A 27,914-nucleotide genomic window follows, 5' to 3' on the forward strand; every position below is an offset into this window, starting at 1 on the left:
GGCTATTTCATCTAAAACCAAAAGTTTTTTAACACCAATTTTATGCTAGTATAAAACAACTCAGATGACAACAGCCAATTTATTTTACCATAAAGCAGGCTTAGTACCTCCACATTACAATTTTCCAACTCTTTCGTTACAAGAACCTACTGTAATTGCTATGTGCAACAACAAGTTTAAACCTCTTGGACTGAAGCAGTTTAAATTTCCAGGCTCTTTCAGACTGAGTCTTTCTTTTTTTTTTTTCTTTTTTTTCTTTTTAAAGGGAAGAAGAAGCACCACGATCTCTCAGTTAAACCAATTCAGCTGTATCAAAGATTGAGGCTATGGAAAAAATGTTTTTGTTACTTAAAAAGTCACAAAGAATTTCAGATGGTTTGTTTTTTGGAAATTAATAACATCCCCAAGCCTTGGAACTGGGACTTGAAGTTTGGCAGGAGATGGTATTTGTGTCAGTAAAATGCCCTTTGCCAACTTTCAAGAAAACATCCCAAATTTGGCCAACAACTATAAGCCTTTGAAGAATCAGAATTCTGCACATGCTCAGCAAACATTTTGTAGAGTTCATGGCAGAAATTTAAAAATAATCTGTCCTTACTGAGTATTCTCAGCTTCTGGTCCTCAATTCATGCACCATTCCTTCTGAGTAAAGGACCACACTATATCCCTATCCTCTTGTGGCTCTGGCATGTGACCACCCATGCAGCACGGGGAAGAAAGCCATCTGATTCAAATGCAAAGGGGACAACTATTTAACAACTCTTGAAGGGAATTTGGCAACCAAAGCAGAGACCCATCCAGTAGAGGGATGGTGGCAGTATCTGTTGTGTGATCGGCAGCTGATTTAGTGTTTGAAAACATCATTAGTTAGAACATTAGGTTATAAAGTTTATTTCTCAGATATAGGAGAAATGCCAGATCTAAGGTTGCCTCTGCCTATACAATGGATATTATCTTTACTTCTGTGGTGATATAGTACTTTTCCCCAGGACCTGAACCTGCAGTGAATCAGGGCTGTCTAACAGCCCAATGTAGGAGCTTTGCTTCATCCTCTGCATAAAGGTCTGCAATAAACAAAACAGAGGGAAGAGGCAGCAAACAGGCCAAGTTCAACCCTAGGCAGCTGAGTCTCAAACCAGTCTTCATGCTAAATGAAACACAAGAGAAGTGCATGCTATTTCTGCCTTTTTCATAAACAGACTTGAATTTCTCATCTTCTGGCTGGCTGAGCGGATGTTTCTGGGGTCAGTTTTGCAGTGCTGCTGAGCAGGCTGAGGTGCAAGGGGCATGGAAAGCACCACGGATGGAAAACACCCCCACAGGTGGCTGAAACCACGCAGCAGACCTGACCTTAGTGTTGCTGCACACTTCTATTTCCCATAAACGTGAGAAATACAGGCATTGTGAAAATAAATTCTTTCAAAATCAGGAAGCACTCTAGTACTAGAGCAGCAAAGATGCTTGGATAGAAATTCTGTTTTCAGAGAAGAGTTTGAATAATGCAGTCCATAAGCCCCAGGGCCACACACTGGAGAAGAGAGGAAAACAAAATATTTAGAAGTTGCTCCTTCAGTGAGTGCTCAATGAGGCAGAGGATGTGTGTGTGGAGAGAATGGCATGCAATCATTTAGCTAAAGACCAAATCACCTCATATACACATGTAAGAAAACCAAATTAAGATTCCACAAATAGCTTTATGATGCTTGTCAACTTCTGAGTGTCAAATTTTCCAAACATTGTAATTTTTTTCTCTCTCCCTTTTTAATTTTGCTTTCATTGTTGATTTCATCCAATTAAAATTATCAGTTCTGCAACTAATGGAATAAAATAATCTTGTAAGATTTAATGATACTGGATGCAGAAATGTGTTAAAGAAATCTAGCCTCAGTCCTAAAAAATATGTTAAACCTTCAAATATTCAGTTTTACACCAGCTTTGAAATTCAAAGCTTAAACCTGATCTGTGAAGGAAGACTCAAATTTTAGAATGCCACTGACTAAGTCTTAGCACTTTCCACGTAAAAAACAGTGCTCATTAGCAACTATAAAGCTAATTCACTGTGTTTTTTCTGATTCTGTTTCTCAGACATTTATAAATAAAATTATTCATTTATTTTAGACTGCAAATCCACAAGAAAGCTGTAGATTTGGAAACAAGCTAAGGAAAAAAATTAGAATTTTGTCAGTTTGATTTTCAGCTCAATTGCTAAAGCCTCATCCACAAACTTTGCACATATAAACTGTTTGCAATATATATTGTCTATATTTATTTTGGCCATTATAATATGAACTCAGATGATGCTTCTAATTTTTGTTCATTATCCCTAGTACAAACACTTGTGCTCAGCCCTCCCAAAGTTATTCAAACCTTTGTAACACACAGCACTGTGTAACACAGAGGTAAAACACTGTGCCCTGCATGCCTCTGGCAGTTTATTTGCTGATGGACTCCTGTCTTACAGGAAGCTGAGTGGTGGCTCAACTAATTAAATTCAACAGTAGATTAGAAAGAAGGGACAGCACCAAATTTGCAGCTTCAAGCTGAACTCTCTGTCATGACAAACTATTTGACAGTCACTGATCTAAATGCCTTGGGATTTGTACTGCAAACTTGAATAGCCATATGCTTACCACTGAAACGTGCCAAAGGCAGCTGTTCTTTCACAGGGCTTGAAGTTTGTTTACCAGTACATATTAATTACAATACATTTCATAATGGCTTTAATACCTTCCTCCCTGACCCTCAGCAGACTAACAGCTCCAAGAGAGTTTTAAAAGGTATATATATCTCCATCTGAACTTTTTGCGTATCCATGGACAACTCTGAGATGAAGTAATATGAGCAGCATAAATAAACCATGTATAAAGTCTTTATAAACACTGACATCGATCGAGCAATCTACAGTAGAATGGTAAAGACAAATGCACCTTCTTTTTGAACTTTCTTTTCCTCCGCAATGCTCCTTAGTTTTTATTCTCCACTAAGTCATCACAAGTGAGTTTTCTTTCTTTCAGATAGCAGGCTTGAGTTGAATTTGTGCTGGAGCTGTTCCCCAAGGAAACAGCATGGTGCAGCTGAGCCCACCCTCAGAGCATCTCCACCTCTGCCAGACCAGACTACACCCAACACTCTTCCTTGGGAGGGAGCACCCCTTTTCATTACTTCCACAAGGTTTTGGAAATAAGCTAATCCTTACACAATCCTGGAATTAACTATGCTTTCTTATCACACTGATTCAACAAGAATCCTTTTAATAATTTTAAGAGAGAACAACAGACATGAAACCCACTAAAGAATTAAATTAGCTTTTAAAAGCTTAAACTGTCTGATTGTTTCTGGACAAGATTTTACCTATGAGGACCACATTTTTTACGGTGAATAAAGCAGACATTAAACATCTAGCCAGGAAAAGAGAGTTTAAAAAGAAAGGCTCTATTTCAAGTGTGAATTTGCTGCTTTGTTCTATTCAAATGCAAAACAGTGTTGCTGCTTATTATATTGCCACTTTCAATGTTGCTTAATTTACATAAAAATTAACTAGACTCTTCTTATGCATGCATCAGGTATTCATGGTTAGCTATCTATGTATATTTAATATATTTCCATGTCATCATCCATTGCTAGGTAATTAGTTCCTGGAACTCTTACTGTGTTTCCAATGGTGAAACATAAGAAGATCTTATTTAACATCAAGTTTCCATTCAACAGATGAGTAGCAATTTCCCACTCATCTTCACCTCTTCTGTGTTTTGATTATTTTTTTCTGATGTTTTACACTTAAAGGAGATGCGCATTTCAGTTTCACTCAACTGAGTTCAAACACACATCTAAAGCTCTCCCCTCCTTTGTATTGCCCCTTCTCAAAGTCATTCTACCTATTCCAACATACTGACATACAAGATATGTAGAGAAAACCTCATTGAAATTTAGAATAAACACATCAATACCTGTATGACACACTGGGATTTTAAAAATTGCTGTATATAGACATTATACATTTTTTGTCACATGCAAGAACACACACAACTGCCTTTCTAGTACAGTGAATATGAAATTTTCTACTAACTTCACCAAGGGAGGGAATCTGCAAAGATCTGGTGGTCAAAACAGACGCCTAAAATTATCTTAATGCAATCATGCACTAAAAGCCACTGAAATTTCTGCAAAGGAATTTCTGGATTATGACTATCCTTTAAAAAAGCCCCAAATTTTGACAGTACACTAAGACTGAGCAGTACTGAGGTATTACAATAGCTGGGGAACAGGTTTGACAAAAACAACTTTGCTACTTCCCTCCCTCTTAAGATACTTAAAACAGTTTGCAGTTCTGGGATTAGGCTCCACTCATATGGGCTATTCTTGGGCTAGACACTTTGCACCAAATTTCACCTACACTTAACAAGGTGACTACCTGCTGTTTGTTTGCTAGCAGAGGCTTAATTTCTTTTCCTTTCCAGACTTGGCATTCCAGGCATTTATTTTCAAGCCCAGTCAAAAATTTATGGCAAACCTACAGCTGGCTATCTTCCCCCCCAAGTCTCTGCCTTCTGCTCAGAGCATCATTGAGGTTCTGGTACAGACCCTCCTGTCCCTTGGCAGAGCTTTACTCACACATCCTCTGGGAACTTTTCTCAACATGGATCTGCCTTCCAATCTGATAGATAAGATCATCCAAACACATCACCTGCTAGAAGCAAATTCCTTTGAGAGTGACCAGCTGGCTGGCTGTCATCTAAAACACAAGTCTGGGGGACTCTACTGTTCATGACTGCTCATAAAAGACAGCTAATTGAATTTCACTCAGAATGTCATATATGGGGTGCATTATTTACATCAAACAAAAAAAAAAAAAGAGGAACCAAATATATCTCAGCTGCGTTGAGTAAGGAATTCTACTATCACAAGTGTCTGTTATGTGGCAAGAAATTCTATCCATTGTATGATGGATTAAAACATTACTGCACTGGGCAACTTTGAGGCACCACCACAACCAGGGCTGCCTTGGATGGAGGTATGCAGAGCACAAGTCTTACAGAGACTACAGAAAGGTCCCTCTGATAAACACCTGATCTGGAGTGACTTTATTGAAGAAAATTAGCAAAGCATCATGTTTTTCATGCTTAAGAGAGGGGCCTATCCAAATTATGGCTTCTTTCAAGAGAACAAGCTGAGCATAACACATGGAAATTACCAGCAATTAATTGCACTGTTGTCAGTTCCAGAGCAAGATTATGGTAGTGGGTGCACAGAGAAGAAGAAATGTCCAACAGCTAAAATCTGGAATGCTTCAGATTTCTTAATTCTCTTGTATTTGAGAGTTTCCTCCCTGTGCTCTCAGATGAAGACAGAAAAAAACCAGGTGGTCTAAGAGAAAAAGAACACTGAATGATGAACTGTCTTCTGCAGAACTGTGATGCCACTTAGGACACTCTTGCAGGCCTGTCTGAGGCAGGGGCGTTGGGACATGTAGAGGACAGACCCATAATGACTTTAAAGTATGATATGGAAGTGTATTTGGAGTGTTTAGAGCAGGGAAGTGTAGGAAGAGTGCCTTCCTAAAAATCCTGCTAGTGTTCTAACCAAGTTTGTGGAAAAGACTGAGAATTTGGATGACTCTGAGCTATTGTGTAATAGCACACATGGTAGGTAATTCACCTCGAAGATCTTACTGGCTGATAAAGAGGTAGCTGGCCATCAGGCTAAAATCTAAGCATGCTGCCATTCAGGATGGGCTACACTGGCAAAGGCTCCAAATTCCAAAGATGCTGTAGGCTGCCAGGCCAGCTCTATTTTAGCAGAATTGCACACTATGGTATTAAGGCTGGACCAATTTGACCACTGGGACAAACACAAGTGTCCTGTGGAGATCACAGTTACGGAAAGGCACTCTGCTTCCTCTTATACTCCTTCCCTGTCAGCAACTTGCATCAGATGGCTTCCAATTAATCTATTTCTGCTCCTCTGGACCAGATTGCTTCAATCTCATTTTACCTTGGATGATAAATCAGAATGTTTGTGATATTCATGTAAGTTTGAACCACAAATATGCAAATATATTACTTACTGCTCTTTGGTTTTGACCAAAAAAACCAACAAAAACAACAGAAAGAAAAATTTATCTCATCTATGTCAGCATGTTGTTTCCCTTGTAACTTTAAGTAACTCCTTTGGTTTATTCCTATTTAACCAGGTTCCTTAGTATATTTATCTGGTTCTGAACATTCTTTTGTATAATAAACACTGCTGAAAATAATATCTTCTGAATTACAATAACAACCTGAGACAGACACTTTATCCTTCCACTATTCTAATACCATTTTCTGATAATAGTCACATTTAGATATGCTCCAAGATTCACCCAACATTTTCAAACACAAAATTTGTTTCTCCAAATCTTATTTCCCATGAGTAAGAATACCTGGTTCTCAGAGTTCATTGTAATGCTAATGAAAACCTTTTTTCATACTGACTTAGTTGAAGGATATCCTGTCCTTCTGCATTATTAATACTGCCAAACCACTGGAAAACTAATTGCAAATGCCAATTCACTTAGTGCTATCCTTCGGCTCTACAGAATTTTCCATTTTAGCTACAGTGTGTGCAAAGTAGCAGACAAAATATATTTTACGTGCAGGTCTCAACAGTCTCTGTTTATTTTGTGACAAAAGCCTGACCAGCATATTGCTCATGTTCCTATTCATTTATAATTGGTTTCTTAGCGTGTTTAAAATTTTTCAGGGAATGATTATTGTGAAGTGTCATACTTCTGGGATTAAAACTATGCTGGTGCTCCTTTTCAAGATAGCTCTTGATTTTTTTCCACATCAGGTATACATAGCAAATTCCAGGGAAGAAAAAGCAACCTGACACTTCTGCTCCACAAAGCAGAAGTAAAATTTTGTAATGAAAGTTAACAAAGAAATGTATCACTTGAAAATTAGAAAAACTTTTGTGTGGTCTTTTATTTCTTTTCTTATTTGGGGGGCTTTTGTCCTTATTTTTTTTTTTTTTACGATAACTAAATCTGAGAGCTAGATGCCTATTATGTAACCATGCGCAAGTATCTCTTGAACAGACCACTATTACCCAAAGTGTAGTCTGGATTACTCATGGATAAACCCTATTATTGTATTTACAAGATGTGGATGTATGTGCTGCTGTAGAAGTATGAATCTTCAAGCCCCTAACTTCTTTCATCTTTTTTATATTTGCCACTACTCTTCTACTAAAATAATGATAATATCTTAGGAATGTGTTTCTGGATAGCAAAATATTTTGAGAAAACAATGCTGAAATAACAGCTGCAAAAGAGTTACTATAGAGTATTTGAAAATGAAGGCAACATTTCTGGAGTTACAACCAGATACTCCCGAATTCCACCTTTCCCCTAGGAAGAAACTGCATTTCCTCAGGTTCACAGCTCTTGGCTCTTCTAGAGAATGCTACAGATTATGGAATTTGCTTTATTCTTTCATGGCTTCTCAGACAGCAGATCAGCTTCAAAGTCCTGACAGCAAAAGCTCTCCATTCTGACTTTAGTTTTACTGTCATTTGAAATGAAAAAGCATGAAATACATTGTTAGAAGCTTGTCATTCTAAGCAAAGAAAATACCAAACTGGCAAAACATGTTCATTCTCTTGTTCCAAAGTGAACACCACAAGAGGGCTGCATTCAATCTCCCTTTCTGAAATTCCCATTGCTCAGTATTTAGTTATGCAATCTGAATGCTTGGCACTTTCCTCCTGTGTTACTTTGAAAAGAAGCGGAGCCCTATGAGGCTGTTTCACTTGTAGATCAGGACAGGGCATGCTGATAGCAAATGCTGGAATAGTTTCCAAGCAATGTGTACCTACTCAATTGAGTTTCTCCCCTCACCCAGCTCAGAAGCAGTAATGGGCCTTCAGCAAGAGGCCAGTGAAACTCATTCTGAACAACAATCTCTTCGGTTTGGGTATAAAGCAGCTCTGGGCTGCTCACGGTGCTCTCAGTCAGCTGAGAGGGAGTGGCAAAGTAAAACCATTTTGTCTGTAAAAATCATGGGGCATATATCATTATGCATAAATTCACACAGGGTAAGTTTGTTTTTTGTAAAATTTGTTTTCCGTAATTGTGTTAATGGGGGTTTTACAATATGATCCTCATCTTAAGACAGTTTGCAAAGGAAGATGGATATCAGACACCAAAACTCCTCTATATACATACACACAGTTCTGTATGTACACAATATACCACACCTTACAAGAATAAAACCCACCATTTAAGTCACAGGCACATTATATTCTATCAGCATTTTGGCTGTTCAGTTATAATGAATTCTGTGCTGTCCACTACTGTTCAAACAAGAAGACATGAAAAAGAATATGCTGCTGGTTGATTATATGTGCCGGAATACAGAAAGGCACAAGACTGAAAGTCAAGAGAATTTATCCCTTCAAGGAGGAGAATAATCCTTTGAAAACAGTCTCTCCTAATGAACAACACTGCTATTACAAATCAGAAATTATGTATATATTGGATCACTGAGTGCATGCTTACGTGTGTGTCTCGGTGTGTAATGTCAACTGAACTTGCTGGCACTGCAGGTAGCATAAATCCTGATGAATCTCCATAGCCTCTATGGTTTGGAATGTATTATTAACAGGTTTATTAAATATTTGCAATGCTGTGGGCATGCAGAGTGCACTGTTTGAAACAGCTGTGGCTTAACTGCTACCTGCTCCAACAAAGCTTATACACCAATGAGATGCGTGTTTCAGGCACAACGAAACAAAATACCTGCCTCGAAAAGACACAGGCCTCACAGACAGGGTGTGAGCAATGGGGAGGAAAGAAGGAGCCACAGGGCTGCTGAGCATATGTTTCATTTAATTCTCTCTTATAAGCTACAAGGAAAGCAAAGAGGCTGATAAAGGAAGTCGGGGAGCTTTCAGGTCTGTTGGAAGGAATGCTTTTTGCGTAAGTGAAGGCAGAAGTCAACTGGTTAAATCACACTGGTGCTGCTGACAGGATGAACCTGCAGAGCACTTAGACAAAGAATCCTTTTGAGGGATGATTTTTCAAAAGCATCCAAGCAAATTTAAAAGAACACTAATTCTTACAGGATCTTAAATGGGACTTATGTCCCTAAGGTCTGCCCTCTGTGTTTGGCTTTTAAATGCCAGTACCCATAGAAACTTCCAGGCAACGCAAATGTGCCATTGCTCACAAATTCCAAAGTCTCTGAAGCATTTTGAAAACGTCTCTCTCCTTTTATTTACTGTGCATGCTCTTCTTTTCTCCTAATAGATGTCCTTACTGTCTGCCATGCCAAAATCCATCAGGTCATGATGGCTCCTTTCACAGCAGTGCATTGAAGGATTGGTGATCAGGACAAGCCCTGCTCAGGTCCCTGCTTCTGGAATTATTTTACAATCATCAGGAGTGTTTATCTTTTATTGCTAGACTGCAAGGGCAACAATGACTATTGAGCAAACAAAATGACAGCTTTGTGTAAGCCTAAATATAGATGATAGGCATTTCAGAGATGCTTAAGATAATAGTTGTTTTTAATGGTATGAAATAAAGCTAGAGAGACATTACTGACTTGAATTCATATTAAAAGAGTTTTCCAGCTGTTAACTGGTAGCCATTCTACAAATAAATTAATTTATGGGAACATGCATTCAAACCCTATAGCTGTAATATACTTCATTAGAACACTTAATACATGTTGCACTTCAAGTTACTGGCACAGCACACAGGCAGTAAAGGGAAACCTTTCCTGTACCCCACTAGCATTTACTGAGAACGCAGAGAGCCAAGACCTTATTTCCTGCCCTCCAAAATCCTGCAGTTCAGAAGAAGGTTGACAAAATAAGTCCCAAAGACAGGAATATTTCAGATTACACATAAAGTGATGAATGAGGCGTAGAGTTGAATTTATGGTGAACTTTATGTTTTGATAAAAAGCTATTTTAAAAAGCATTTATGCTCTACTACAATTTTTCCCAAGCTCCCCTGCCCTCTGATGTTTTCCGTTTTTCAGCATCAGTCCCATAGCAACATCCAGGATTCATGGCTGTGGCACTGCTCACAACATCTCTGGAGCAGAGCCTTGCAAATGATTGCTAAACTCAGGGATCTGAGTCAGTTTGGAGAAGTCTGGTGCTGGGCTCACTTTTTATATCCTGAAAATAGTGGCAGGGGACTGGGAGGAGGGCAAAGGGAAGGAGAGCTGAAGCTGCAACAGCAGAATGGAATGAAAGAAACAAACTACTTAAGGTTTAATGATACATAAGCAGCATATTTTGCAAGTAGATGAGATTGAAAGTTTTATTGCTATCTTACAGATTTGGACGCTATATCTGAACAGTTTGAGGATTCCAACATTTCCAGTAACTGAAATGATACTCCATGGACCTTCTCCCTTGCCAGTAATTACTCATACAGAAAAGTGGTTATCAAGAATACACAAAACACATTTACAGCAACCTTAATGCAGCTGAAAATAAAAATAACTAGCATCTGCAAAAAGTGGAAGAGCGGAGAATCCAAAAAAATGACTGAGAATCTCCTGTACAATAGGACTCTTGATTTGGGATTAGTCTATTCAGCCTGTAGATGCTGCTATTTTTCTAATAACACTCATCAGGAAACATCATCTCCTAACGGAAACTAAAGCAGTTAAAAAAAAAAAAGTAGAAAAGAGAGTATGGAAAAAGTATGTTTAGGTTCCTCTCCATTCAAGACTGCTTGAAGCAATTATCTGCCTTACTAATAAACAGAGCTGAGAAATGGGTAAGCCATGTAAAGCATCTGGTAATAACATGTGAAACATATAGATGCCAATGCTATTCCTCTGTTTATAGGAATTAATTTCAACTTCAGCAATAATTAAATATGCTACCGATCCAACCAAGATCACCTGCAAATCCTTGGATCATTGACTGACATGAATGAGCAGCAATGAATGAACTTGTATTTTACCTCAGGTTCACCTATTGTCTGTGGTAAATCTTTAAAAACAACCATAAAGATCAGTACTCAAAACACTCAAACTGATGTTTCAAACCTTTCAAAACATACACCCAGAGAGATGCTGACCCAGTCTAGACCAGCACATACACCTTGTTACTCACACTTCTGGTCCTCCACCTAGTCAAAGCACATTAACTATAGAAAAACCTTTCTTAAAAATATCTTCAAGAGGAGATAAACATTAGATTAAAATCAAAGGATGGGAACATTTACATAATTTTGAAGAAAATAATTCTATTTTTTCCTAAAAAGCCATTTTCCCTGAACTCATCTGTGGCCAAGCTTCGTTTTTACACATGCAATCTGATGAGTTAACATAGTTCCAGGCCTCCAGTTGAAGCAATTAAAAAAGTCCACCCTCGCCAAACATTACCACATCGTTACCACAGATACTGTGTATTCTGAGTCGAGGGAAAACAGTGGAAACCTCTAATATCACTGTGGGGTAACTGCTGGCAAATGATAACTTTTTAGTATGGTTACCACTGCAACTATTAATAACCTGTGAGGAGGTAAATGGAAAATGAACCACATCATGGTGTATCTGCTTGTCACCGGCCATGACTCACACGTGAGAGACTGCAAGGGAATTACTGCAGTAGGTGGATGCTGATAGGTTTGAGAACGTAAAACCTGAAATATTTCCAATGAATATCACAGATGTGTGGTGACACAAATAGCAACATGTCACCCTGCAAACACTAAAGGGACAGTGATTCTTACACCATAGACCCTTCAGTGAAAGGCTGTGCTCTCTTCTCAGTAGCAGTGGGGGGTGGAAAGAGGAAAGGATGAGAGCTGGCAGAAAAGAGTGGTTCAGAAAAGCAAATCCTTCCCAGGAGAAATAAAACAATAGACTGTTTTCCACAGAGGTGGGGCGAGCAGTGTAGAATGTTGCTCCAGTAAGACATGAAAGAAGAGAAACAGAAACTTCAACGTGTACCAAAGGGCAGAAAATATCCAGCAGAAAGCTGGTGCTCATTCTGAGAAGTACATCACAGCCAACACACGCAGATGTTTGCAAGACATGGTAACCATCAGCAGTTAACATGATTCTGGAAAAAGTTGAGCTGCCCTTTCCCATGTTCCAGAGTACAGAGACAACTGTCAGCATTTGCAATAAAGCACAACAGCAGCCTGCATCCGATTTTCTGCTCTGCAGAATTTCACAGACATGCCCAGTGATAAAAGCGTGCTTTTGAACAAGGTCTCTGCTTTTTTTTATGTAACCAATGTTATGAATTTTTTACTGACACACAAAAGGCATAAAAAATATGCCAGTTTCAATTTACATATTGATATTTCTGTATTAAAGGTTATGCTATTTAATGCACAGGATCCAATTCTCATAAAAGCAGAAGATCAATTACAAGCAGCCAGTGAAGCTCTAATACTGCATTTGCAGCTAAAAACTTGCTCAAAGCTCTTTCACAATAGCTCAGTAATTTCAGAGTATCAGTCCACTTAGTAACATGACTCTGGGAGGAACGCATGCACAGAGGAAAAAGAAATTGTGAAGAAAGAATTTTCTTGCATTAAGGAATGATGGTTTAGAGCTGCTGTTTAATCTCTGCAAATCTGATGGACATATGGGTGAAATTAGTTGATTGAGGACCCAAAGCTAAGGCTGATGTGGACACTTATGTTTTCCTCTTTTGAAAACAGACTGGTTTTCGTTTACACAACCAAGCAACCAGCACAAACAGGCAAGAGCTGCTCTGAGAGACGGCAGTGCTGGTCAGTCTGCAAGCTCTGGCCTCGCCAAAACCCACAGAAATTTTGGCAGTGGCTCAACATATAATTCTAGGAGTCAGAAATCTGTTCAGTCATAAAGGGGGAGGCTAAATTTCATTGAAACAACAAATCTAACCTTTCCTGTCATTTGATGTGAGGCCTTTCTATGTCCTGTACATTTGTTACACACAAGACAAATTATGCACAAACCTGGAAGCTGCTGCAGTCCTGCTACTTAGTTTTGTTTGAGAATATAAAACCTCTGCAGGTAATTCAGCAGACACTTCTGTGATCAAGACCCACATGCCTCAGCCAACATATATGTGAAGAGTAAAGAAACTATGTAAGCAAAAAAAAAAAAAGCCATTTATTTAACATGTATATTTATTCATTCATACACTTCACCATAGCCTGAACATTTCAGTTGATGAAGAGATGTGATTTTCACACTTGCATCAGTTTTCTCTTTTAAAAACCTTAGAAAGTCTATTACTTTGATTTATGTTTGAAAGAATGAATGGCATCTGTCTTGTAAGCTGTAGGTGCTTTGGACATAAGTGTCCTCAACACCAGAAGACAAGCTTTTGGCAGTCTCCTGGTAGCACTGGTCACTGACATTTCATCAAGTCATACAAGCAACCTCCTACCTGTCTTTCAGAGTAAGAAAAAAGCTGTGGGTGCTCATAAACTCTGGCTACTTCAAGCTGAAGGGCTTAATTAATAAATATTCCTAGTGCACACCAAGGACATCGAGGCACTGCTCACAAAGACCTAACCCTGGCTACTTCACACCTCAGCAGAGGGCAGCCAAACCATGTGCCAGCTTTCAGGAACTGGTAAAAATCATCTCCTATTGACTGCCTTCTACATAAATCTGCAAATCACAAACTGTCTCCCTACACTATTAGCTCAAAAGTGTCGTGTAAACAAATTGCACCAGAACCCAAATAAATGCCATGATGAGTTCAGTACATAAATATGCATATCTGGATACTCCAGATTACTCCCAGAAAATCTAAATTTACACTACTACTGAATCTACATAATAGTCACTAAGCACCCCAAGATTAAAACATTTACATAGTTTTATATAGAGGTAACCTGGACTGAACATCTAAAGAAAACTTCCCTGTCCTTGCAATGAATCAGGTTGGAATACTTCCTACAAAAAAAATGTAATTACTGAAGCAACTGTTAAACCCAGGTATGAACATTAGAAGATTCAGATTAGTTTCAACTGTGTGTGTATAAACATTAATTTTAGGGCAAAACTATGAATTCTGAACAATCATGGAAAAAAGAGGAGAATCACAGTTTATTTCCATCAGTAAGGATGTACAATGAAGGCAAGCATGTTAAATTCCTATCTTTCTTTATTTTGGGATGCTGCAGTTGGCAGACGTTATCTGCAAAATATTTTTTACAGTTGGTTAATTATGAACCAGAAATAAATTCAAAGCTGAAATACAACAATAAGACAACTAATTCTGACTAGTCATTATACCATAGAACCAGTAAAATATAAACCCCATAATGAAAATATCCAGTCCAATGTATCCAGCTATTAAGGACTGTTGATGGCTGTAGAGGAAGTGTCAAAAAGAGGTCAGTTTAAATTTAATGCTGGCAGAAATGATTGTCTACAAAAGCATAAATAATCTACTAATGATGCTTTAAAGCATTAGCTCTCTCTTAACACTTACTATTCATTTAGTCCTGAGAAAATGCTTAAAAGCCATGAAGCAATTTCAAGGAAACATTTGTAAACAGTTATTTTCCCTTGACAGACTATTTGGCTACAATTAGAGATATTATGCCAAGATAATATATGTAATTCAATGAATCCAGACAGTATTGAATTAAATCAAACAAGTATTATTTTCCATCTCTTTGAAACTGAGCATTCAAGTCAGCTGAACTTTCAATGTCATTTGGCACTTCAGAAAAAACTTTATAAAATACAAACAGGTCTGAAAACCTATATGCCATTTCTGAGTAACCTCCTGACCTCGTATTGAAGGATCTCACAAACTGGATCTTCAAGAACATTTTATAAACCACAAATGTTTTCAATTAACATTGTTAAAGGTATGATTTTATAGAAGTCTTATTTAAATTTCTTCACATTTCAGCCCTTTTTGAAGACCTACATTTTGTAAAAGGAGATGAGTTGCCTTAACCCAAGTTCTGCCAAATATTACTCCATAAATAACATCTACTCAAAATTTCAGGCTTCAAAAAATAGGATTAAATATTATTTTAGGGGATGGTTAAAGAGAGGGATGAATTTAAAAAAGTAATGACCAATTCTCATTTTGGAGCCTGGAGTTCACTTTCTGTTGCTCATTCACATTTACTCTGTCTTTCAAAAGATGCTCACCTTTGTTCCCCAAAGAAATACAACAAAAATCTCTAGTAGTTTTTTACCAGGTGCTGATTGAAATCAGGATTCCTTACAGCTCAGACAAGACAAATTATTCACTTGATCATATGAACAGAATTAGAAAGAAGCAAATAGCCTATTTTATTTCTCTTAGCTTTCCATCAATAGTCAACCAACCAGGTATCTCTTGCTTGAAAACTAGAAATAGCTGCAGTCCTTATTCTCCTGAGTATTAATATATATTAATTTAATCTCCTAATATATATTATATAGTATATATATTTTAATATATATTATTAATGATACATCTAAAGCATGTTCATAGACTGTTTTCCCTGAAAGCAGGGTGATTCTATGGTTTCTAAGAATGAGAAAACAATAATGTGATCATTTAAAAATTAAACAGTATTTTCACCTGAGCATAATGAAAAGAAAAACCAGTCAGCTTCTACGTGGGTTTCTGTTTAGAAGAGTCAGCTTAGGGGGCAAGAGCTACCACTTGGAAGAACCAGAATGGGGAAAGAAAAGATATGACTCCAAAGCCAAGGAGATGTATTACCTAAACAACTTTTATTACTTTTTGGTGGACGTCATATAGATATTTTTTCCTAAGCATCCATAATCTCAGCAGTGACTTAGAAACCATCGTAGCAGTATCTATGGGCCAAAGAGACCACATGTTGAAATAATGACCATATAAGAGAGAGAAGCCAGCCAAAGGAGTTTGAGTGTTTTTTGCCACCTATGGAAAGCAAAGAACAGACAACTGCTTGGTTAATGCTGGCAGGCTGCAGACAGTGCTTCCTCCAGGAATAAACTCCTTTGCATAGATACAGGCAAAATTTTATTGAAGGTTACCTTCACCTAATTCTTCATTTCCTATTCAGAAGGGTCACTAATAGTTATTTTTATATAATAACAGGTAATTCTTTCATGCTACAGCTTGTGGTGCATATTAATCAAGCCTCTTGCCAAATTAAATTAGTTTCTTCAACATTTGAAAAGCAGTTAAACTTCTAATGGCATTTTCCCCCTTTTTTCATAAACCTATTTTTGAAGCAAAATAATGTACTCAGGCCTGAAGAAAAGACACTTAAGCCTCAGGAATGGAAAACAGCCACCAGCCAAAATGTATTCACAGGAGAGCTATAGGGCGATAAGGTTGTCATCTATACACAAAAATACTTTCAAAGATGTAAACATGATGTTAAAATCTCCACCACTCCCTCCTGCATATTAAAGTCACACACACTGCTTCTTTGTGCCTGCAGTTACGAGGAGCAAAAAAAGAAAATCTGTTTTTATGATTATTACTATGATTGTAGCATTAAGACAGTTCAGAAATGGGGACTCAGGTTAACACTATATCCCTTGACAGTTGTGGTTTTTATTTATTACTCCTAGTATCAGAAATTAGGATTGTAAAAAAATGCATTCAATCAGTTTAAGTTATAACTCAAACCAGAGCTGCACAATAACACCAAGTACAAACTCGGCCATCTGCATCTGAATAGCAACCTTGATATCTGTATTGTACAGATGAAAAGACAGACACAGATATAGATTTGCACATCTGTATAATATACTGAAGTATTTTAAAGTCCAGCAACTACAACTAGGTTGTATATATATATATATATATATATATTTAGAGAGACCCAAAACTTTTCAACACAAATGGTCCCCATTTTGCACACTTGGATGCGATTGAAAACCAATTCTCAAATTAACAAGTAATAACCAAATACTTTAAAATGCTACTTGAACTACCTCCTCACACATCATTTACTACATAATAGCATATAGTTATAACACATACATAACACATACTATGATGCCTATCAAAGTACCCAATATTTAGTAAAATGAACACGAAAGGGACATTAATATTTCACACAATATTTGACTGCCTTAAATAAAAAGGAGACATAAAACCACTCCAAAGGCTGGAATATTATTGTTTTTTCCCCAGCCTTCTACTACATAAAATCAGTTAATCAGCCACAAATATTTTCCTTTTTATAACCCAACAGCCTAATTTGTAAAGATTGCTCATAGAGCAGTGGAAGAGAAAAGCATTTTTATAAAATTAGAAAATTACTGTAAACCACAAAGCTTGTTCCTGCAGCAAAAACAGAAATTTTTTTAAAGTTATTAATATTGTGAGTGGAAAACATTTATTTAACTGAAAATTTATTCCAGGTTTGAAATACTGTTATGCACTAGGTTAACTTGATGCTGTGAAGTTTTAAGTAAAGCAAGCTTTTGAAATTGTGTATGTGGCAAATTTTTACTGCAGCAAACTGAGTAATAAACATTCAAGAGACATGAAAATCTAGAGGTGTCCAGCTCTGAATGTGCAATACATAGGGTCAAATAGATACATGGGATTGTCCAGCTGGACAAAATTACAAAGTCTTTGCAGTGATTTTAGGGTATCTGCCTAGGGGAAGCAGGTAAAATGCAAGCCATCTGCTTCAAAGATCCCAACAATAGGGGCCTGCTGGAATATTTATTTTGAATAATCTCAAACTTCTTTTGGCAGTCAAAATAACCAGCATGTGTTAAAAGATCTAGAATTGCTTTTCCCTGAAGAACCAGCCTATAAAAAAGTCACTTCATATCTACTGTACATGTTTATTTTCTTCGACCATATATCCTGCAAATATTCACTCATCTGTACCTGAATCCCTGCCATATTTATACCATTTAAAGGTTACATCCTGATGGCCTCAAACCTCATCAAAACACCCATTCCCAAAACAACTCCCAGACATCTCAATGTAACAATCATATCTTCATACTCTGTTCTCCTGATAAAAGGGACTCAATCGTGACGCCTAAATTAACATTGGGATGAGAAAACAATTCTGGGTAAAAAGCAAGTAACACACATTCTCTTCCCATCACTCTGCCAAGCAGCACAAGCTGTATTTCACACGACTTCTCCAGTTGTGAGTCACCATCACCCAAAACATTTGGCAGCATTGAGCAGCTCACTTGCTGTATTTCCATGCTGCTATGCATTGTCCTTGTCCATTTAAAGTAACAATTTGTTTACTCGGTTCTCAGACTTAAACCCCTGAAGCCTTTTCAGAGGGGGCAGTGACATATATGCCTGAGTGCTCAGCATCAACCACCCACTTGGGGTTCAGGATGGCACAGGCTGAACTTCCTTGGGATTTTTTCCACTAGTTTTCTGAGGTAAGACCGCTAAACAAGCTAAAACATTTAAAACAAAACAACATAGAAGTTGTTTTCATTCACTGCATACCTCCTGGTGATATCAGTTTCTATTACCAACTCTCTCAGATCTCTCCATGAAACAATCATTTTAAAGGAAAAACAAGAACAGAGCAGGATTACCTTCCCTTAGACGCTCAACCACAAAGGTGAATCCGGTCGTTCGCGGGTGTAAGACGTACTCGTATTTTTTAAGTCCATTCTTCTCAGCAAATTCATTACTGCGGGCTTTGGTATTGGCTGAAGAGAGAAGGGGAAGCACCACTTTGTGTTACTGTGCAAGCAGACCATGGATTAAATGGAATGATTACGTGACAGGAATGGTACAACAGCAGCTCACACAGTATGGATGTGGAGGCAGACACAAGTGTGCTTTCAGTCGGCCATACCATGGTATGAGGAAGAGCCATGTGGATTGCAAGAAAAGCCTTTTTACCCTGTCATTCATTTTTAGCAAACCATCAGCAAATCTTTCATACTTATCAAATGAAACCTGAAATTTATAAATTAATAGTCTGTTAATAGTTCTCTGTACACTTCATTAATCATTCTACAGTAAAACGTATTAATTGGCACAATTGTGCCTTTTTCAACTATCAAAAGGCACAACATATAGTAATGTAGGTTTGATATTATGAACAGAAATACCCTGAAGTCAGTGTTTAACCATATTACACTTATTCCAGAAAGAAAACATTAAAAAGAGGAAAGCAGTTAATCTAACAGCTTAAAAATGGTATTTTACATCTTCATTCTGAACTCACCACATTTTATTCATCAACCTGTGCTACACATACCTACCCCATTTTTACTTTTTGACCAAGCACCCCAGTGCCACAACATACGCCTGCCACTGTACACAGAGTACATGTAAGGCAGCTGGAAAACACCGTGGCTAAACCCCATGAGAAATGTATTTCAAACCTCTGGTAATCAAAAACCTCTCATGAGAAAACCAAAGGCCTTCCAGGGCTGCTGCTAGGAGAGGCCACTAAGCAAGGAAGACATGGACACCAAAGTAAAAACTTCTGGAGACAGGTGGAGAGAAGGGAATTTTTTTTCTCCTGTAATATGCAGGAGGCTCTTCCAAGCAGCCTCAGTCAACAGCCAAATGGACTTTGCTGGCTACACTCAGTTCTTTACTGTGGGTCCTGCTGTGCCTCCCCTGGGGCAAAAGGCAATAGACATATGTAGTGTTCCCTTGGCAACATGGCAAAAATCAATTTGATCAAATAACTTATTTAATAACTCATATTTATGAAGTTTTAGAGTTGCTTAAAAGACAAAAATCCCAGTAACAGATGTATGGACCACAATCACTGCTTAAGCAATTTTTTTTAAAGCAGAAAAATATCTTTTTTAAGGGTCCACAGTTAAGCTTAGCAGAGCTGGGACATAAAGTAATGGAAAATATATCATTGTTTAATCATTTAACAGAAGTGATACTTAGAGATAAATCCTTCCTTTTACAATCCTCATAATTTTTTCCTGTAAAAGCACAATAGCACAAGTGAACAAATCAACAGCAGTGAGAGATTTCCTTTTAGCTGTAATGCAACATTCCCCCATCTTTCTTTCTTCCCTAAATTATATGACTTCTTTATTTATCAAAAATGCTGGTGCCCCTCCTAAAGGTTTGTCTACCAATTAATAAATGCTATAACATATCACCACACTAAATATTTATTTAAATGCTGTTTCCATGCCTGAGTGCTGCTTTTCATATGTGCAAGCCTTAAGATTCACTGCACAGATTTCCTGACCATGTGATTTGGAGGAAAGGAAAGCTGTTGCACAGTAGCCAAGCAAGTGATTCAGCAAAAAGGATCCAAAGATTTAATTCTTGCCAAATTGCTAAAATGTACAAATACTTGAAAAATATTACAACTTCAAAAAGCATTGCTAAAATTACAGATTGTGTGAAATACTAAAATTACACTTGGCTATGTAAGTTTAGTTTATCTTCCCTTGGACATATACATTATGTCTTTAACCACATAGTCAGAATATCTATTTTTGTCCGCTCAACTACTACTCCATTCAATACTGCAAATGACTATTCTGAATCAGCAAAGAGGACTTGCCTTGCAGACTCCCACTGCAATGGCAGAACTCACAAAGTGAGCCATGAGCTAGGCGTGGAATGGCTGAAGAGGCAACAGCAACCTGGTAATTATTAAATGCCCCTCCAAAAAAACAGGTACTACCTCTTAGGTGCACCAGTATTAGCTTAAGAATTAAAACTATTTTCTAAGAAATTACACTGATGACCAAGCATGTTCCTATAAAAAAATACCCAAATCAAGAGTTTCTTTCCAGATCCTGGGATGATTCAAGTAAAATGTTTTAAGTTAATTTCTCACAAAAGTTCTTAAGGTAATGTATTGTTGTTTCCAAAGGACAGAAGTACCATCTTCTTCATTTTCTGCATATCCAACTTTGGATTTCACTTGAGAAAATTTGCAATCTGCAAATCAAGTCAATCAGAGCTTTGAGACAAGTGCCAGATAAATATACATAATGTTAAGAAGTCTGAAAAAAGAAATACTAAGTTTTAAGCATCTCAAACTACACACAGTTAATGAGCACTCAGAAAAGCTATCCCTGTGTGTCTGCTCACTAGCACTTTGCTTCAGAAGGAGCACGAAAATGAACTCCTTGGTGTTTGCAAAACACTCCTACTTGCACCAAAGGATAACCAAGGAGTGAAAGGGCATTTATGTTCTCTGAGTAAAATGGAATTGATGCTGCAAGAAAGATCTGGGACCTCCAGTGCCTATCGCCTTGAAGTAATCATCTTCCAACTTCTTCCAACTGCACCTCCCTCAACTTGGAAAGAACTCACTGTAAACATCTGCAAAACATCTTCCAAATTTCCCTTTACTACACTGCCTTTCTGAAAAGTGTGAACAGCTGCACATCGGCACACTGGCCAACACTATTCAGCTATTTCCTGATGTTTGTATGCCTGTCTTGCCTCTGGTCTGTAAGTTTTATATAACAGAGACTGTTCCCCTCCCCTTTTGCATGACCCTAGTGTAATGGGATTTTACAACTAGAATAATGCTCCCAGCTAATACAACGATCATTGTCATCTGGAAAAACCATCTCCCTCTCCCATTCCTAACAACTATAAAGCCACAGGTCTTTGCATTAAACATTATTTATTACAGCAAGTCAGGAAGGTCAATGTGATTTGATGATATACTGAAAGCAAGGGTAGGGTAAGCCTCCACTCTACATAAAAATAGGAATGAGGCCCTTCCTCCTCCTCCTGTAATCTTGGCATTGGAAAAAAAACAGTTCCTTACTCTTTTATTACTTATGACTAAATGCTCTGATTGTCATCTCATCCAATCTAAGAACACACTGCTGTTTGGGTTCCTTGTGCCAGACACCAGTGCCCAAACTTTTGGGGAAAGATTCAGAGCAAATTCTGTGCTCAGAACCAGAGCCAACAAAAGGCAGAACATGTGGTGCTTCCCATTCTATGAAACCTAGAGGTTAGGAAACAGATCCAGGAAAATTAGAAACCCATTTTAATATCCTCTGTAACTTGAGGGAATTCACACAACAAATGCCTCTTTAAAATCCCTTAATCAACAGACCAAGCTACGCTGTCAGTGCTGCAATATTTATGCAGATGTCTTACTGTTCCACGGGCAAGTTTATAACAGTCTTAGGTGGAAAAATAAAAAAAATATAAATAGTGAAAGATTTCTAAAAACTTCCTTTAAAAGAGGAAACATATGTTCTTTTCTTCCAAACTACCAGCACAAATAGAATCAAGCAGCTCTTGAATCAGGGCCTGGAAATGCACTTGGTTTGCTTCAGTCCCAAAAGGCCACTCACATAATTTGGTTGGCTACAGGTAATGTCCCCTAGCTGTAAACCCTCTGAAAAGTTGGGCAAGTGTTGCTTTCTAGGAACAAGTATTTTCTTTCTTACACTGTATTTAAGTCAAGGCCAATTTACTTCCCAAGTTTTTGCTCGTCATTCCTATTAGGAGTATTTGAACCCGTTGGTTCTATTCACTGTTATAAAAGAATAAGGAGAATAACTTAATTTTGTGGAAAGCGGCCAGTTTATCAATTGAGGGTGATGTGGGACATTCCCAGAGCTGCTGCATGCTCTGTCTCCTCAGGTCTCACACCAGCTTGCCTCTCCTCCCCCATCTCCTACAGCTAATGCATGCAGCCCCTCAGAGCATGTTCTTTGGGGTGGTGACAGGCACAACCATCCAGTTTATTTGGGTATTTCGACACTTCTGCAGAGCAGCTATCAAAGTACACAAAAATACAAGAATTTAAGGGTTCTGGCCAAGTGTTTTTGTGCTCCCATGCCACCTTTGGTAAATAATTTGATTATATTTTTTTCCATTTTTCTCCAAATTCCATTTGCCACACTCCAAAATTACTGGAAAAGCTCAAAGTCAGCACTTTCTAAAAGTACTACACTTCAAGATTTCATTTAAAGTTACTGAAGGAAGAAATTATGCTAACACATTTTCTTGATTTTAGAGTTACAGATTTTAAAGAAGGTAAATCGCTTTTGCTCCTAAAGAGCTATGCATAAAATGAACAAATTTATTTTTTTTTAGTAAAATGGTATTTTTAGTTTTGTGAGCTGAAATTTGATATTAAATACTACCTTTTCCTTTAATTTCACTTGTGATAAAAACATGCATATTCTTCTATGACTTCAAGGATTCTCAAACTATATTAGTGCCAGACAGTGAAAGAATAAATGAGTACTCCAAAAGTCTCTCTAAATAAATAAAAAATAAAACCCTTATTTACCTATCAGAGGTTTGCATGGAAATGATAAAGCTTTATTGGCTCACAGATAATATTTTAAGAAAAAAATGAAGTCATTTTTATTACTTGTGCTACTTTCAACTTATTCCATGTTACAGCAACTCCCACCAGCGTTTCTGATCAATATTTTCTTTGTAGTGCCAAAACACATCACATTTACTAGCAAAGTTAAAAATCCAACTGCAGTTCATTGTTACCTTCTGTCATCCACATCATTCCTGCCAAAATCTGAACTTGAGCAAGCTGTCCTACTTGATTTTTAGTTGTTCCTCAAGGAAAAAAGCTCTGTGCAATCACATTGTCGACCCATTTGTTCCCCTTAACTTTTGAAGCTATTGTCCCCTGTAAACAAAGTTTACCAGGGACAAGAGATTCAAAGATAATCGAGCCCAGCAGAAGCTTTAAAAAAACTGGGTAAAGGGAAGCTTCTGAGAGTAGAGATGTGAATAAAGGTGAATCCAGGGCAGGGTCCATGGCTGTTTGTGTGCCAGGGCTCTCAGCACAGCATGCAGAGTCCGTAGGGTGACACAGGCACTGGCCAGGGGCAGCCACAGCAACGATGCCTCTTGCCAAGGCCATGGCAAGAGCTTTTGGAGGAAATGTCACACGCAAGGGAACACACGGAAAAAGGAGCAGCTGGCATGAAGGAAGGACCACGTACAGGGATGCACACACAAATCCAGAGGAAATGAGGCTTTACCTGGCACAGAGCAACACGACAACTTTTTTTTTTTTTTTTGTCATTGCTTTCTGAAGAATTACTACAAACAATCTTGTAAGGAACACCAAGAGACACAAAAGAACAGGCAATATGGTGAGCTGTATTCTGCCTTTCTGGAAGCATGAGACACATGGTTGCTTTGTTTTCTTCAGGGCTTCAGAAAGTCTGGCTACATGTTTACCTGCTGAGGGCTTCTTTTTAAACAATTACAATAAAATACCTTTGAGCTCTAACCTTCAAGTACTCCAGAGTGAAAAGATGGCCAACCTATCAGAAATAAGTATACAATTATATAATTACTATCTCAGCCCCTATACAATCCAGTCTGCAAATACAATGTTCAGGGTTTATGACATTACTATTTTTTAAAATTATTCATGTAGCATCTTCCACAGCGAAGCACTTCACCACCTTAAAGTCAGGCAATGGCCCATATATAAATACAGTCTTATTTTAGAGTTCTTTGAAATCTCATTCTAGAACGCCTAAAAATTTTATAAAGAGGAGTAAATCTACCATTGTCATGTGCCCACTAGGAAGATAAAAAAATGACAGCAACACAGAGCTGAACAGCAATTCTGCTATTCAGTGATGTAGAGTGTTACTCTTCATTTTAAGCACCAGAGGAATTTTATTTTCAGAAGTAATTAGCAGTTTTGCCATCTGGTCAGAAAACAAGAGTCACTACCTCTATTTTTGCAAAATGTTCCTTAGAATTTTGAGCAACTGTTCAGGACACAGTTTATTTCTTATTTTAAAGGATGGAACATGAGGCTGCATCAGGTCCTAATATGTTAATAATGCAACAATAAGTTTTCTGGAAATAATTTCTTCAAAATGGTACATATGTTCCCGTATTCTCATATGTCATAAATTTACTGCTGGGTCAGGATTAGTTTGTCAAGGGATTTTTTTCCTGTCTCCTACAGTATTTTAAAATGTATATTAAGCAGTATTTCCTGTGAAGACAATCTGAGCAGGAAAGCTATTTACTTCCAGAGAAAAAAATCCCAGGGTTTTGTCCATCACTATTCATGCTTTTATGCACAAATGTAATATCCAAGTGGCATTCAATACTTGATGGCAATTTCAGAGTGATAAACACAGGACAGTTTAGCATGTCAGAAGCCAGCACAGCATCGCCCTACTGCCTTCCCTACCCATTACTCCATCCCTCCATCCTTCCCACCATTCTGCTTCCTCCTGGGCTGCTCACACCCACCTGTGGTGGCCTCAGCAGAACAGCACAGTTAGTGCATCTCCACTAGGCATTGTGAATTTAAAGAGAACATGTTACACAGGTATAAAGAAGGGGAATCAGAATAACAGAATTATCTTATCAAAGGGAAAAAAAAAACTATCAACAACATGTGTTCAAAAATTCAATTAGATTTTTTTTAATTAATTAAATAAATAAACTTGCCCCCATGAGTTTCTCAGTGGATGGTAACAACAGCATATACCCAGGTTTAGCCTAAGTAATTTATATCAGCAACTGCAGCACAGAAAAAACCCTGCGTTTCCTTAAGTAGCTTTACATTCAGGTGGGAGCATCCTCACCACTGTCTTTTGGACTCTGCAGCACAAATGATAACACACTGTGGCTGTCTCCGTCCTCAGCCAAATTTTTTTAAAGCTGCAGTATAAAGCTTCCTCAATTCTTTAAAAATCGGTTGTCTCTCAGGAGTATTAGATTCCTCTAGAGATTAGAAGGCATACATAATTTATGGAATAAATTCCAAACAATCCAATTCTTTCAGACATCTTGAGATGGAAACACCTGTTCAGAGAGTGTGAGTGCTCCAAGGAGGTGTTTCCTGACTCCATGAGTAAGATAAAGATTTTACCTCATAATTTAGGAGAGCATTCAAAGAAAAAAAGTTGAAGTGAGATAATTTCATAGAATAAAAAAATGGTTTGGGTTGGAAGGGACTTTAAAGATCATTCATTCCAACTCCTTGCCATGGGAAGGCACACCTCCCACCAGCATCCAGCCTGGCCTTGTATACCTTCTGGCATGGGACATCCACAGCTTCTCTGGGCACCCTGTACCAGTGCCTCTGGTAGTGAAGAAAATTCCATGCTTCTTCCTAACTTTAGATAAAAGATAACCAATTCAACAAGAGGTATCACCTGAAGCAGTCCAAGAAGGTTCAATGAATTTATCCTCTTTAAGTAAGGCTGATCAAGTGATGACAACTCCCTACAGTGTGATAGCATCTGAATATTACATACATACACATTTTAAGGATATTTGGAATACAGAAGAAACAATAGCACCATATGCTAGTTATTTTTATACCATATCTAGTACTTACTGACGTGACTTTGCAATAAAATGTAATTTGAGAATATCTGCAACGGAAAGTTTAGCAAAAATCTTTTTAATAAGTTAAAAGCTAGAAGCTTAATTGCAATTGATTTTCTATTTAAAGATAATGCTTATCAAATCAGGCATCATGTTGGAGGCATATTAACATAACATTCATATGATATTTCCTTTTATAGGCACTTGAGTTGTCTTCAGCATTAATTAACAGCTTCCTAATGATGCCACAAGATACCTGTATTAAGGTAGATACTTGATTAAAATTAATACTACAGGGTCAAACTCATTCCATTTACGCCCATGATAATCTTAGCATTTGTTTTACAGAGATATTTCCCTTATAGATGCAGATACAGACTGTTTACACTGCTAACATGCCCTAAGGAACAAGTATCTCCATGTTCTCCTCTTAAAACATTAGGCTAGAAATCAAATAGAATCATTAGTCCTTTTCAATCACTCTTTCATAGATATGAAATAATTTTGTCACAGTAATTCAGGAAATGGGAGCATGTGCGTGATATATTCCAGGTCTTGAAATCTGCTTTTGCTAATTCAGTTTATGTACAGTACTGACCAATAAAAAGCAGTGTCAATCATCAGATGCTTTGCAATGTAAGTTATTTCAGGAAGACTGCCAAAGTCTCTCAGTGGAACTATGTTTGTGCCTCTCATGTGAATCAGCACACTGTTTGATCATTTACTATCATTTCTACAACCCATGAGAATCAAGTCTTGCTCCTGCTTTGGACTTTCTTAAACTCTTTCCATAAGCAACAAAGAATTTCAGTGTTGAACGTTCCCTGAGAAGATGACAAATGCAGCCTACCTGTGAGATCTGTTCCCTCTGGAAAGATGAGGAGTTGTAGTGGTTCACGAATGTCACAGAAATAATCCAGCATTTTTTCAAAGTGACTCTTGTCATCTTCCCACTTTCTCTGAATGAAAACAAAGGCTGCAACCTGCATCGCCCAGCCTAAAGTTTAAAAAAATACACTTTTAGCAACATTTCACTCTGATACTTCCAGTGTCAGTTATTCCAAAGAATTTTATAAATTGTTAGACCCAATCTGCCACCCACCTGTCGTCAATCTGATTAAGAGCATTTGGTTACCTTGCAAAGAGACTTTTGGAATAGTAAAAAAAAAAAAGAATGAATAAATGCATTCAAAACCCAAAACTCAAGTTAGCAGACCAAGAACAGAGTCAATGCTGTCCTGAAACGAGATTGTAGTGAGGTGGGGGTTGGTCTCTTCTCCCAGGCAACATGCACCAGGACAAGTGGAAGTGGCTTTAAATTCCACTAGGTTTAGACTGGATATTAGGAGAAATTTCTTCACCAAAAGAGTTGTCAAGTTAGCCCTGGAAACAAGCTACCCAGAGAAGTGTTTGAGTCACTATCCCTGGGAATATTTAAAAGCTGTGTAGATGTGCTACTTAGGGATGCAGTGCTGAGGGATGTGCTCAGACTTGATAATCTTAAAGCTTTTTCCAACTGAAACAATGCCATGATCCACTGAGGTGAAGCATTAAAACCAGAAAGTATCTGATCCTTTGAGAGCCTTACCACACATACCTCCTTATAATTTTCATTACTCATAGAATTAAATATGAAATTTTTCTTTACACTTGATTATAGAATAAAAACCAGATTAGATATATTTGTTTGT

At 37.7% G+C, this 27,914-nt stretch overlaps 1 protein-coding gene across 1 annotated transcript in view; it reads right to left on the minus strand.

Annotated features, from left to right (window-relative positions):
- Nucleotides 1-27,914, minus strand: part of LCLAT1 (lysocardiolipin acyltransferase 1) — a 70,588-nt gene that overhangs the window by 28,488 nt on the left and 14,186 nt on the right. The window contains exons 4-5 of the mRNA XM_062489351.1: nt 27,074-27,220; nt 18,501-18,617 (exon numbers count right to left, since the gene is read on the minus strand). Coding sequence (XP_062345335.1) covers nt 18,501-18,617; nt 27,074-27,220 — 264 coding nt within the window. The remainder of the gene's footprint in view (nt 1-18,500; nt 18,618-27,073; nt 27,221-27,914) is intronic.

Source organism: Cinclus cinclus, chromosome 3 (assembly GCF_963662255.1).
Source record: "Cinclus cinclus chromosome 3, bCinCin1.1, whole genome shotgun sequence".
Classification (NCBI taxonomy): domain Eukaryota; kingdom Metazoa; phylum Chordata; class Aves; order Passeriformes; family Cinclidae; genus Cinclus; species Cinclus cinclus.